Raw genomic sequence first — 12,413 nt, 5'->3', positions numbered from 1 at the left:
AAACTGCATCAATGGCAATTTCCCCCAAATAAGGCTGCATTCCCACGAACGTATATCGGCTCGGTTTTCACGCCAAGCCGATATAGGTCGTCCTCATCTGCGGGGGAAGGGGGGGAAATGGAAGAGCCAAGAGCAGGAACTGAGCTCCTGCCCCCTCTGCCTCCGCCCCTCTGCACTATTTGCAATGAAAGGAGGCGGAGCTGGGTCAAGTTTCGAGAATTAGCCCCACCCCCGTTCCGCCTCTCCCCATTGCAAATAGTGCAGGGGGGCAGAGAGGAGGCAGAGAGGGGGCAGGAGCTCAGTCAGTTCCTGCTCCTGGCTCTTCCATTCCCCAACCCCCCCCCCCCCCGCGCAGATGAGGACGACGTATATCGGCTCGACGTGAAAACCGAGCCGATATACGTCCGTGTGAATGCAGCCTAAGGAAAATAAAAAAAAATAAATAAGGGCAGAGGGTATGGCACACGGCTCATGCCTCAACAACTTTCATGTAATAACGTGTAAGATAGCAGAATGTTGCGGCTGCATGTATCCAAACAGCAACATCCAGGAAGCAAGAGGAGGAAAAGGGCGATTCTACTAAGTTTGCAAGCAAAAACTGCAGCTGCGTATTTCGGGCAAGCGCATCCAGCTGAAAATGACGGAACATGTCTGCTTTCATTATGACATTTAATTAAGCCCTTAGCGCCCACACAGTCTTCAATAACATTCATCTGCATAGCTCAGCGGCGCCCCCTGCAGATGATCAGTGGTGGTCATACAGGGCAGAACATGAGGCGATCCTCGTCCTCAGCTTTATACATTGTGCGATGCTTTACATGATTGGAAACTGTCCCCATAAAATACAGAGCAATAAATACACCCCACCCGATATACCCGCTCCAGGAGAAGCTAATCAAAAGGTCGTGGCGTCACACAACACCCGCGGCAGCAGCAGGAGATCGCCATCTTAATATTAAAAATAGACTTATAATGCTGGTGCTCCGCTTGTCTGTCCAGATCAAACACAGAGGAAAAAAAATCATCTTCAAAGCCGCAGAGTGAATAAATTCGTCATCCTGCAGCAGCAGACCAGGTAGAAGGAAGGTGAACACTGACAAGATGGAGGAAGGCGACGCTCCCATCATCTCCTGGGTTCTTGCTGCGGATGACGGTATGTACATCTGGGTGCAGAGTCTCCCCTCTTATCAGGGTCGTGTGGGGCAGGATCATCAGTTGGTGTCCATACAGTCCAAATCTTGCTGTCTGTCCTGTTCGCCGAGGTCATCCTCAGTAGGGGGGGAGCCAAGAGAAGCAGCTGGGGAGGAGGCTTTATAGCTGCCGCCATCTTGTCTCTGATAGAACAGTACATAAGCCGCTTTTGTCTACAAGGACAGAGAAAAGACATCAGTACAAAGCAATGTCCACGGTTATAGGGTCAGAGCCAAATGCTGCGGAATGCAAAGTTCTACAACCTTCTAGTAAGCCGCAACTGATGAAAACCAACCACAGCGCTCATTCCTTATAGTGCTCCGGTAAAACGAAGGCTGCGCCAGGATCGGTTGTTCTAAGGGGGTTTTCTTTTAGCCAGTCTCATAAATCAGCCCCTTTATAATTCAATTCTTTACCATTGTTAAAATGTCTGCTTTCTGTCCGTGAATTGGAAGATTCTTGTTGGCTCCCAGAAGCTAAAAACCCATCTTGCCCTAGTCCTGGGTGCTATGAATTGCTATACACACCCATCTCTCCTCCAGACTCTGCATTACCATCACCAATGTTTTAGGGACCATGTGAGCGCAACATTCGGTCTTTATGAGTACCTGCACTTTCAACTAGCTTATGACATGTCAGAGATCTCTGACAAGTATTGATCAGTGCAAATTCCACTGCCGAGACACCCACTGATTGCTAGAACGAGGGGGCTGCAGCGCTCAACCAAGCGCTGTACCCCCTCGGCTGTATTTGCTGCTGTCATCTTCCGGCAGCTGAATGTAATCGCATAGAAGTGTATAGCGCTTTGTGAAGATCTCTATGAGGGCAGTCGTCAGCTGCAGCAAAGGAGGAACAGCGCTACAGCACCCTTGTTCTAGTGATCAGCGGGGGTATCAGCAGGGCCCCCACTGTCAAAAGTATTCATCATGTCTTTATGTTGAAAGTGCAGCTACTCTTTAATGTGGTTCATCACTACAGAATCAATCACAGGATGGATGTCACTGCTGTGTGAAGAGGACTAGGTCAGAATAGGTTTTCGGTCTTTGCCTATAAATAAGAATGTCAGCAAGCAGAGATCCTGAAAGGGGTCAAGGCCCATTTAGACAACGATTATCGCTCAAAATTCGCTCACAAGCCATCTTTTGAGCGATAATCATTGTATCTAACTGCACCGACATTGTGCAGTTTTTGTTAAGCCGTCGCTCATTGTTGTCTTTCAGCATGCTGAAAGAACGAGCAGCCTCATCAGGGATTCACAGCGGGATACAGCTGATACTATTGTTTCAGCTATATCCCTGCTCCCTGAAGACAGGCAGGGTATGAAGAACAGAGCGGTCCAGCTCGGTTCTCCATACCTTGCTCGGAGCGCTCAGCTGCACAACAGCCGGGCGCTTCAAGCGGGGGAACAGCTGGATGCAGAAGAGAAACGGCCTCGCTTGTCTTCTGCATCACCCGCTCGGAGCGCGAGGTGATCGCTCAGCGTTTGAGCAATCATCTTGTGCTGTAAAGGACACAACAATTGTTGTCTAAATGGGCCTTAAGGAACACAAATCTATTAGGAAGCAACAGACTTCATTATGCGATAAATCAACCTAATTTACATAAGGCCAGCAACATGAAGGCCACCATAACGTCAAAGCAAACAGACAGAACACAGACTGTTGGGAGGTTAAGGGTCACATGAGACGTACCACAATCTGATCTTCAGAAGCCGGAGAAACACTGCTGTCATCAAAATAATACCACTGCTGCGTCTCCTGATTCTTAGCGTACGCTGTATCTGTGGAAACAGAACAAACAGCCATCAGGACACCAAGAAGAAGTGCTGACAGCTGTACTAACCTGACAGCACCCTCTATGTGTAAGTGACTGAACAACGTGCCCCAAAAACTTACAGTGGCCGCCTCCCATGCCTCCATAGTGATTAGAAACAGCAACAAGGTCGTACACATAGGGTCCAGCTGTCGGGTCACAGACAAACTCCGACATGTTAAGGTTTCTGAAATACAAGAGTCAAATTGTTAAAGGGGTTGTCTCGCGAAAGCAAGTGGGGTTCAGCACTTCTGTATGGCCATATTAATGCACTTTGTAATATACATTGTGCATTAAATATGAGCCATACAGAAGTTATTCACTTACCTTCCCTGCGCTGGCGTCCCCGTCTCCATCTAACTTCAGCGTCTAATCGCCCGATTAGACGCGCTTGCGCAGAAGGGTCTTCTGCCTTCGGGTCTGTTCGGCAGCAGCAGCGTTCTGGCTCCGCCCCTTCTATGCGTCATCGCGTAGCTCCGCCCCGTCACATGTGCCGATTCCAGCCTCCTGATTGGCTGGAATCGGCACACGTGACGGGGCGGAGCTACGCGATGATGCATAGAAGGGGGCAGAGCCAGAACGCCGCTGCTACCGAACAAACCCGAAGGCAGAAGACCCTTCTGCGCAAGCGCGTCTAATCGGGCGATTAGACGCTGAAGTTAGACGGAGCCATGGAGACGGGGACGCCAGCGCAGGGAAGGTAAGTGAATAACTTCTGTATGGCTCATATTTAATGCACGATGTATATTACAAAGTGCATTAATATGGCCATACAGAACTGCTTAACCCCACTTGCTTTCGCGAGACAACCCCTTTAAGGAACAGGGACATTAACCCCTTAATGACACGGCCCTTTACACCCCACCTTTCGTTTTTTCCTCCCCTCTTAAAAAAAATCGTAACTCCTATATTTATCCATTGACGTTGCTGTATGAGGGCTTGGTTTTTGCAGAACGAGTTGTATTTTTTAATGGCAGCATATAAGGTACTGAAAAACTAACAAAATTCTAAGTGGAGTAAAAAGAAAGGAAAAACTTCTGCCATTTTTCAGTGTCTTGTTTCTACAGCGCACAAACTGCGACACAAATGACATACCTTATTCTATGGGTCAGTACGATTACTACGATACTAAACGTAGTTGTTTTTTTTTGCTGTACTACTTTTATTTTTTTTTAAAAGACATTTATTTATTTTTTAGTTATTTTCTGCCGCCATCTTCTGCACGCAATAACTTTTATTTTTCAGTCGTCATAGTTGTGAGGGCTCATTTTTTGCGGGATGTCCTGGTACCATTTTGGAATATAGACGAGTTTTTGATCTCTTTATTGCATTTTTTTTTGGAGGCAAAGTGACCCCCCCAAAAAAGTGCATTTCTGGCGTTATTTTTTAACATTTTTTTTCAGACATTAATTGTGCGGGGTAAATAATGCATTACTTTGATAGATTGGACTTTCACGGACACAGCGATACCAAATATGTATTTTTGTTTTATAGTTTAGATTCTTTTATTGTAAATATGGCAAAAGGGTGTTTGTTTTTTTTAACTTTATTACTTTTTTTTCAATTAATAAAACTTTGTCGTCATTTGTATTTTTTTTTTTAGTTCCCACAGGGCACGGCTGAGTGGAGCTGCTGCAGGCTGTAATAAACAGCCGGCGCCCGCACTGTGTGAAGGGAGGTCGCCCCATGATCTCCCTTCATACATATCCCAACCCCGCAGGACGTAAATGTACGCTCTATAGTGGGAAGGGGTTAATGACAGAATGACTTACCCAGAAGGCGCACATGGAGTTGTGCTGAGCCCATGACTACAATGGGGTTCTGAGTCAGCTATTGTGCACCATGTGGCCCCACACGGGATTTATCTGCTTTTTAAATCATATACTCTGTGCCTGTAAAAAAAAGCACCAGCCTAGACTACAGCCACCTATAAGAGAGAAAAGGCGGCGCTGTGGGTTCAGGACACTACACCAGGCGGAAGCATAATAGGTGTATTCAGAACATGGCGTCGGGGGACACTACAATACTTGTGCAAGGGATACTTGCGCCGATTGTTATACACCATGTGGCAATCTCCTCCTTACCTAATGGGGAACTCCACCACCGCATCTAGTTTATCCCTCCAATAGCGGTTATACGAGAATCGCTTTAAATGCACTACAAGGATTTTTGGCAAGGACCAGAGGTCAAACTTTTTGGTGGCCCTCTGATGCTTCCGGCAGTTTGGGCAATACCTGGAATAAAGAAAGATGTGAGGCAGACAGCAAGACGGCCCAACCCCGTAAAAAACTGGCAGTGGTACAGGAGAGAGGCTCACCAGGGGTCATGTTCTCCAAGCACTTCCGTCTTGGTGAAGAGCTGGATGCAGTCTCTAAGCGCTACTGTCATTTTCTTCTTCTGCAGCTGCATCATTGACTCGTGTTTATCGAAGGCCTGTGAAAAAAAACAAGATGTCACAGAGGTCAAGAACTCAACAAGAGGGGCAATGACTGCAATCCACAACATGCGAAGCATTCTCCTCACCTCTGCCTCCTGATCATCGTAATACAACTTCTTAGCCTCCGTGTCCCAGTCAATAGCCACAGTGGAATACGCTGAAAGATCAGACAACTGCAGTGAACACAGAGCAGTGACTACCGACAGGCAGCACTATAGAGGTCTGCAGATCTCAGGGGCAGGGAGTAACAGACTGCATTCATCTACATAGCACTTGGGCATATAGGGACCACCATGAACATACTCACAAGTGAGTTTCAGGAAGGAGCCCTCAGCAGGCATGCTGCCCACGTCAGACGTGGCGTAGGAGTTCACCAAGCTGAAGCAGAAGAGCCTTTTACGGAAGTCCTGGGCTTTCTTTGGCATTTTATTGCAAGGACTACAACCTTCTGAATTCTCGTCCACACTATCATCCGACTGGCCGTTTGACTCCTCGGGGGACTCGTCCCGCTCTTCATTCTCTTCCTGATGATCCATTTCCTCATCTTAAAAACATAGAACAGGTAATAAGCTGAGCTGTGCAGGTGGCGCTGTGCAGGATGAACAAGCAATGACTGCAACCAGGGAGATTTACCGTCATAGATCCCGTTTGAGCCGTTGCAGGCTGCAGTTTCACTGGACAGGCAGGAATACTCCTCTGGTAACGGAGTTCTTATATAACGCCTGCAATGAAGATAATATGTGAGGAAGCGAACTCCACAGAACATCACTTCTCTACCAGTCTCCTGAGGCTTCACTGAGTCACTTACTGTATTCTCTCCAGGATGACATTATACAGCATGTCCGCTGTCAGTTTCTGCCTGGGCACTGAGATCAGGAGCGGCTGTCCAAACAGGATGGTGCCCGCTGCGCTGCTCTGCCGGAAGCGTCTTTCCCGGAAGCAGATGGGCAGTGTGAGCCACTCTGAATCTGTGCCCCGCGGAGACTTCACCTCGTACCTGCAGCAAACACAAAGAGGGGAGAATAAGACACATAAAGGGGAAGAGGAACTATGAGACACCAGAAAAGGGAGAAGGGGGCACACAAAGATGAGACACGAGAGGGCACAAAATACTACCCCCATCCATCACTAGAATTATCATTTGGGGCGACTCCCCTCCTCCAGGTTCTAATAAAACCACACGGTATGGATGGAAGTCTACAGCAAAATGATCAGACCCCATAGCTACAGCACCCCAATGGTTATTATATATGAAGGTAGACATTACACGAAGAGATCATCACGCTCCATGATGTGATTGAGCATTTCATCTGTCTGGAAGATCTTGTGAAACCGATGATTGTACACATCAGTCACGACCATCTGCAGAAATAAAGGATGTGTGGTGATGGCACTGCGGCGGTCCAGGGAGAGGCTGTCAGATCAGAGGAGCAAAACTTACATTTTCAGCAGGCACTCCGGACAGCTTTGAGAGCGCTGAACACAGGTCAGAGACTGTCCCCATTTTAGGCACAATCAGTCGATACTGCGCAAGAATTGAAAGCCGGTGTAAAGATCAGATGTTACAAGTGGTATGTCGTGTCCACCACACAAGTGAACTCACCTGGGTGGGCTTGCACTGTGGGTCTGTGCGCACCAGGAACACTTCCATGGTGCGGTCCTTCTTCATAGGGAGGGGAAGGGTGAGATAACAAAATGGGTCAAAGGTGACTGACACTTTGGAGCACTCGGGACACACGAGCGTCGACTTGAAGAGACCATGAAAAATGTCTACAATGATGGAGTTATTCCTCCGCAGGTGATTGTCCCACGCCTCTGTCGCCACCACCTGCAGGAAGTGAAGAGTGAGAAGAGTATGCGACCCAAAACTCACAATGTCAGCCCCCAATCATAGGTCACTCACCCCCTCCCCACTCCTTACATACCGAGTCTGGACGCCCATTAGCGTCTTTGAGCTCCAGATACGGCTTCTTCTTGACTCTGTTGAGATCCTCATGCAGACCATCCAGCAGAAACGCCAAGAGCTCCTGCGAGTCCTGCTGCTGGTACCCCGAGAACTGCGGAGCAAAGCGGCCAACCTGTGTCTAACCGAGAATGAAATTCAGACAGTGACTTACTCCACCAGCAGAATAATGAGTGCAGCTCTGAAGCATTATATAATGTATGTACAGAGCAATTTCCCCATAAATATAGCATTTGCAGCTCTGGAGTACAATACAAAATGTAACATCTTGTGTTTACACAGTGACTGCACTAATGATGGAATCATTGTGTGTAGAATACAGTCTCATAGAGACAATGATTAGCGCCTTACAAACTAAGTCTCAGTATGATACACTCTTTACTGTCTGCTTTGGGTTACCTTACCTTGAACATGCGTGGAGCTGTGTAGGAATGCTCCCCAGACCAGATCTGGCGAATGAGCTCTGCGTAGGCGGTGGCAATCTCTCCCTTCATCCCTAGTGGATTGTCCCTGTTTATTTCATCTTTATAGTCATCAGTAAGGAAGTACTCGGTTAACGGTGGTGTGTTACTCAAGCACTGGAACACAAAAAGAAACCAACTTGCATCCAAGCTAAACAGCCAACCCGCAGCAAGAGGAAAAAAAGACACCCACAGTCCTAGTATGAAGGCCAAAGACCACGTTCCTCTGTAATACACCTGGCATGACAGAGCATGTTGGCCTGGTTGAACTACATTAAGAGCTGCTTAGGTCCCCATATATGAGGTTGTCATCTGATTGCAGCCCCCCGCCCCCCCCCCCATGGAGAAGCAACACTATTTCTAGGATGTCTGGTATTATATGAAGACGGAGCCGCTGTACAAACATGAGGAGTGCCTGTTCTGTAGAATATATATAACTCAGCATCTTATAGACCCATTCAGGTCATTGCTAATGTAATTGGATGGAAATTCCGTGTGCCTCTCTGTCCTCAAGCTGAGCAGGATGATCTGTAGCATACCTGCAGTGCAGAGTTCATGAAGCACGTGTTCCCGAGATTGCTGAGGCCGCAGAGTCCGGGCTTACTGGAAGGATCCCTGTAACTGTACGAGTTGTAAGACGACCCGTATCCCCTAGAGAAAAGCAAAGTTAGACCAATGCAACAATAAGGCGGCCTGGAAGATCTGCAGGGGTACCTGGGGTATAGCAAGAAGGACCTCTTACATATAAGCTGCAGAACCTTATGCGTACACCTGAGAAGACATCACACAAATATGCAAGCTGCTGAGCACACTGGGGGTGGGGGAGATAAGACATCTCACATATAAGTGGCTGAGCTCCTGGGGTACACTGGGGCAATGTCTCTCAAATAAGCTGATTAGCTTTTCGGTGTGCCTCATAAAAATCTGTTGAGCCCATGGGGTACTTCACCAGTGACTGGTAGACAGTCATTAGTACACCGGTGACCTGGAGCAAGAATTCATGACCAGGATGATTGGCGCCCCCCAGAGATCACTGCTCCGCATTTTTATACTTCAGCATTCAGCACAGAGACTGTAGGGAACCCACAGAGTATAAACTCTCAGATGCAGTGTGTGTTATGTTCTGCCCAGGAGTGGCACATGAAGGGAAACTGGTCCAAATATATATTGAGAGCCTTCCCCATCCCGGCCGTGGACTCACCCTTTGCCCAGGCTGGAGCTGCTCAGTCCATAGGTGCCCCCACTGTCCCCATTGGTAACAGTAGAAGATGACGATGAGGAGGAGGATGGTGATGAGGAGTACGTGCTGGATGAGGATTTTCCGGAGGAAGTGTAGCTTCTACTTGTCGCAGTACTGGACCTGGGAAAAGGAAAGAAAGATGAGAAAAGCCAGCGAGCAGATCACGTACGGAGGGCACCGCCATTCACTGCTCCCACTCACTTTGTCTGCGGCTGCCGAGGCCACGTACCATCCGCGTTTTTCTGTTCTATAACCAAAACCTGTGGAGAAACAATGACTGTATTATCAGAGGACGGACCTCCGGGGCCGGAGCTGCAGCGAGCATTACCTGCCCCTGGTAGAGTCCGGCATCCTGCACCGTGTTGTCGGGCTTGGTGAGCTGCTCAAAGGTGTTTGTCATGTATTTATTCCAAAGCCGCGTCTCCTTATTCCCAGGGATATTAAAGAGGTTCCGCATCTCCTTCTCTATGGACTCTGCAATCACAGACGGGAGGGGGTAAGGCCCGGGGTGTCACAAATCACTGATCGGAGGGGGTGAGGCAGGGGAATCCCGCAAATCACAGATCGGAGGGGGTGTGGCAGGGAAACCCCGCAAATCACTGATCAGAGGGGGGGTGTCACTAATCACAGTCGAAAAGGGTTGAGGCCAGGGGACTCCACTGTAATCCGAGAATGGTGGACCCTGACTTTCGACAGGTGAGGCCAGGGACTCTTACCTATAGTATCCGCTTTGCTAAAGTGCCGTGTCACTATGTTGTCCAGGTCGCTGTTCTCGCAGAGTTTCAGCTCGATGAGGTATACCTCCACCTTACAATGCTTTACAAACATGCCGTGCTCCACTACCTGCAGCAGAACAGGGGGTTCAGAGCCATCCACATACCACACTGGAGCCACAGAGCTTGGGGGTACCTACCTTCCTGACTATGGGCTTCTGGCCTTGGACGCTGCCGTACCAGCTCATCAGCTTGCCCCATGCTTCAGTCGGCACCAGCACATAGTCCAGCTCATCAATCAGATGCTCTTTCAAAACCTGAGTATCGGGATCTGGAAGGACACAGAAGGGGTGAGCTGTCCAGCAGCATGGCCACCCTGCGTTCTGGTCGCTCCTCCCACCGTTACTGTACCTGCAAACAATCCAGAATTGTCCACCGGTCCAGGGAAGAGGTTGCTTTCTCCCACATTGTACACATCCCACGAGTCGAATCCAACATATTTCTTCCACTGCTTGTACCAGCGGCTGTCCACCAGATACCTGCAAGACACCGAAAACCATAGAGTGTTACACATGTAAAGAAGGGCAGCATCTAACATCACGTGACCGGAAAATATAGGACCCATCAAGACAACTGACAAGCCCCACCCATATTCAGTGATGTCACCACTAATGAAGCCTGGTCTACACGGAGTTTCTACCTCAGCTGCTTGTCATGCAGAAGGGGTGGAGCTCCAGAGGACTCCCTACATGTCATCCCCGGCTCCCTCCCCACTGGATTCTGGGATGTGCCCTGCTATAGTACATGTTGGACGCACCTGGTGTGCGGTGAAGGAACTCTGCAAGGGTTTACAGTAGACATCACAGTCTACGAGTGCAGAAGAGACAGTCTGGTAACCCTTTGAAGGTTTCTACGCAGGAGCTTGCGAGTCTCCCCACCTCCCCCTCTGCACTACAACGCCAACATTACAGAGCGCCTGCAGAGGAGATGTATCAACCAGTACAGCAGATGTCCTACAAGGGAGACAGTCAGCAGAATGCAACAGGATGTGTTCACATTGGAGGAAGTGCTGGTGTCCCCTGCCCAGGATCTCTCTGGAGCGCTGGGTCTAGGGTGGTAGTCATCGGCATCTCCACATGTGGACACCCCGAAAGTAAAAGCCTACGAAGCCCAAGAGTAAGAACTCCAGTGGTGGTGGCCTCCTCATCCCCTGGTCCTCCAGTAATGGCCTCCTCCACATCCACTCTAGTGATGACCTCCCCTCAGTAGTCTCTTCCTCCTCCAGCGGTCTCTTCATCCAGTCCTCCAGTGGTCTCTTTCCCTCCCTCAGTCCTTCAGTAGTTTCTTCCTCTCTCCCACTCCGGTCCTCCAGCAGTCTCCTCCTCCCCCCTCAATTCTTCCAATTTCCACTCTGGTCCTCCAGTGGCCTCTCTTTGCTCCTCCAGCAGTCTCTTCTTCACTCCTCTGTTCCCAAGTGGTCTGCTTCCTTCAGTAGTGTCTTCTTCCTCCTCCCCCTTACAGTCCAGCACAGCCTTCTCTTTGGTCCTCCAGTAATCTTCTCCCTCCGTCCTCCAGCAGTCTCTTCCTCACCCCTATGTTCCTCCAGTGGTCTCCTCCCCCGCAGTCCTAAGGTAGTCCTTCCTTTTTCTCCTCTGGTACTCCAGCGGCCCCCTCTTTGGTCTTCCAGTGGTCTCCTCCTCCCCCCCTCAGTCCTCCAGTGGTCTCCTCCTCCCCCCAGAGCAGGAAAACATGCGGCTCGCACGTCCGGCTGAGGCCTAGGCCCATGACACAGCACTATTCCCCCGCGGCCCCGGCCTTCGTGCAGCCGTGTAACTCTACCGGTAGTCACAAGCACTGAGCGCCGGTGGCCGGGCCTACTCCCCGTCGCTGCCCTCTCACCATTCGTCCCCCTTCTTCAGCGGTGCCTTCAGCAGTTCCCCCAGTTCGTTCTTCTGGGTCTCGGTATCCGGGCGGTTCTCAGTGTCGGGTGCCGGTGACGGGGTGCGGGCTGCACGGTGAGGCTGTGCCGGGCCCGGTTCTCCTCCGCCTCCCCCCTCCGCCATAGTTGCGCGAACACTGCGGGGGCGCGCACGTCCTTCACTGTTTCCTGACGTCACAGCGTAACGTGCGCGTCACGGAGACGTACAAGGCCAAGGGCGGCGACCACATGACTAAAGGCGAGAGAGCCTTACTGCGCATGCGCTGCTAGGGCTACGACATGATGGCGCCTGCTGTGAGACTTGCGATGAGAGCAGTATAACTTCCGGGCTGTGTGAGAAACTGGAGAGCGGATTTCCATGGTAACCTGGCGTCCATAGGCCGGGGCCTCCTGTAGGGCGGCACATTATATTTCCAAGTCTAGTTAAGGGATTCTCCAGGACTTCAGATTAGATCCCCACCTATCAGCTGATTGAACAGATCGCAGTGGTCGGGTGTCTTCTCAGGCCAATGAGCTTACTAAGGTGACCACACGCCCCGATTTAGGCGGGACAGTGCTGCTTTGGGACCCTGTGTGCTGCTTTCCCCAGGGTCCCAAGCAGGGCAGCCATTTGTCCTGTTTTCAGGATGTTGGTCACCATTAAACTGATTACCGCTG

The 12,413-nt window shown here is 49.9% G+C and overlaps 1 protein-coding gene across 1 annotated transcript; it reads right to left on the bottom strand.

The window, feature by feature from the left end:
- Positions 1-652: 652 nt before the first annotated feature.
- USP4 (ubiquitin specific peptidase 4) lies at positions 653-11,930 on the bottom strand. Its single transcript, XM_066596831.1, has 22 exons — positions 11,717-11,930; positions 10,229-10,356; positions 10,018-10,148; positions 9,821-9,947; positions 9,433-9,578; positions 9,306-9,364; positions 9,066-9,224; positions 8,404-8,515; positions 7,808-7,981; positions 7,366-7,524; positions 7,044-7,268; positions 6,882-6,965; positions 6,708-6,802; positions 6,249-6,437; positions 6,074-6,162; positions 5,748-5,984; positions 5,527-5,597; positions 5,321-5,436; positions 5,088-5,237; positions 3,087-3,190; positions 2,883-2,971; positions 653-1,364 (listed from the first exon to the last, which is right to left on the bottom strand). Exons 1-22 carry the CDS (start codon positions 11,878-11,880, stop codon positions 1,212-1,214), a joined length of 2,961 nt encoding a protein of 986 aa, XP_066452928.1. The 5' UTR covers positions 11,881-11,930; the 3' UTR covers positions 653-1,211.
- Between the last annotated feature and the right edge of the window lie 483 nt (positions 11,931-12,413).

Source organism: Eleutherodactylus coqui, chromosome 3 (assembly GCF_035609145.1).
Source record: "Eleutherodactylus coqui strain aEleCoq1 chromosome 3, aEleCoq1.hap1, whole genome shotgun sequence".
Lineage (NCBI taxonomy): Eukaryota > Metazoa > Chordata > Amphibia > Anura > Eleutherodactylidae > Eleutherodactylus > Eleutherodactylus coqui.
Note: the sequence above shows the minus strand (reverse complement) of the source record. Positions and strands in the feature narration are given on the sequence as shown.

Excerpts from the sequence above, each read along its gene's own strand:
- USP4 (XM_066596831.1), bottom strand. The coding sequence starts at position 11,880 with ATGGCGGAGGGGGGAGGCGGAGGAGAACCGGGCCCGGCACAGCCTCAC. Across the intron at positions 10,149-10,228 it reads CAATTCTGGATTGTTTGCAG|ATCCCGATACTCAGGTTTTG; the intron begins GTACAGTAACGG and ends GTGTCCTTCCAG. Across the intron at positions 6,163-6,248 it reads GTCATCCTGGAGAGAATACA|GCGTTATATAAGAACTCCGT; the intron begins GTAAGTGACTCA and ends TCTTCATTGCAG.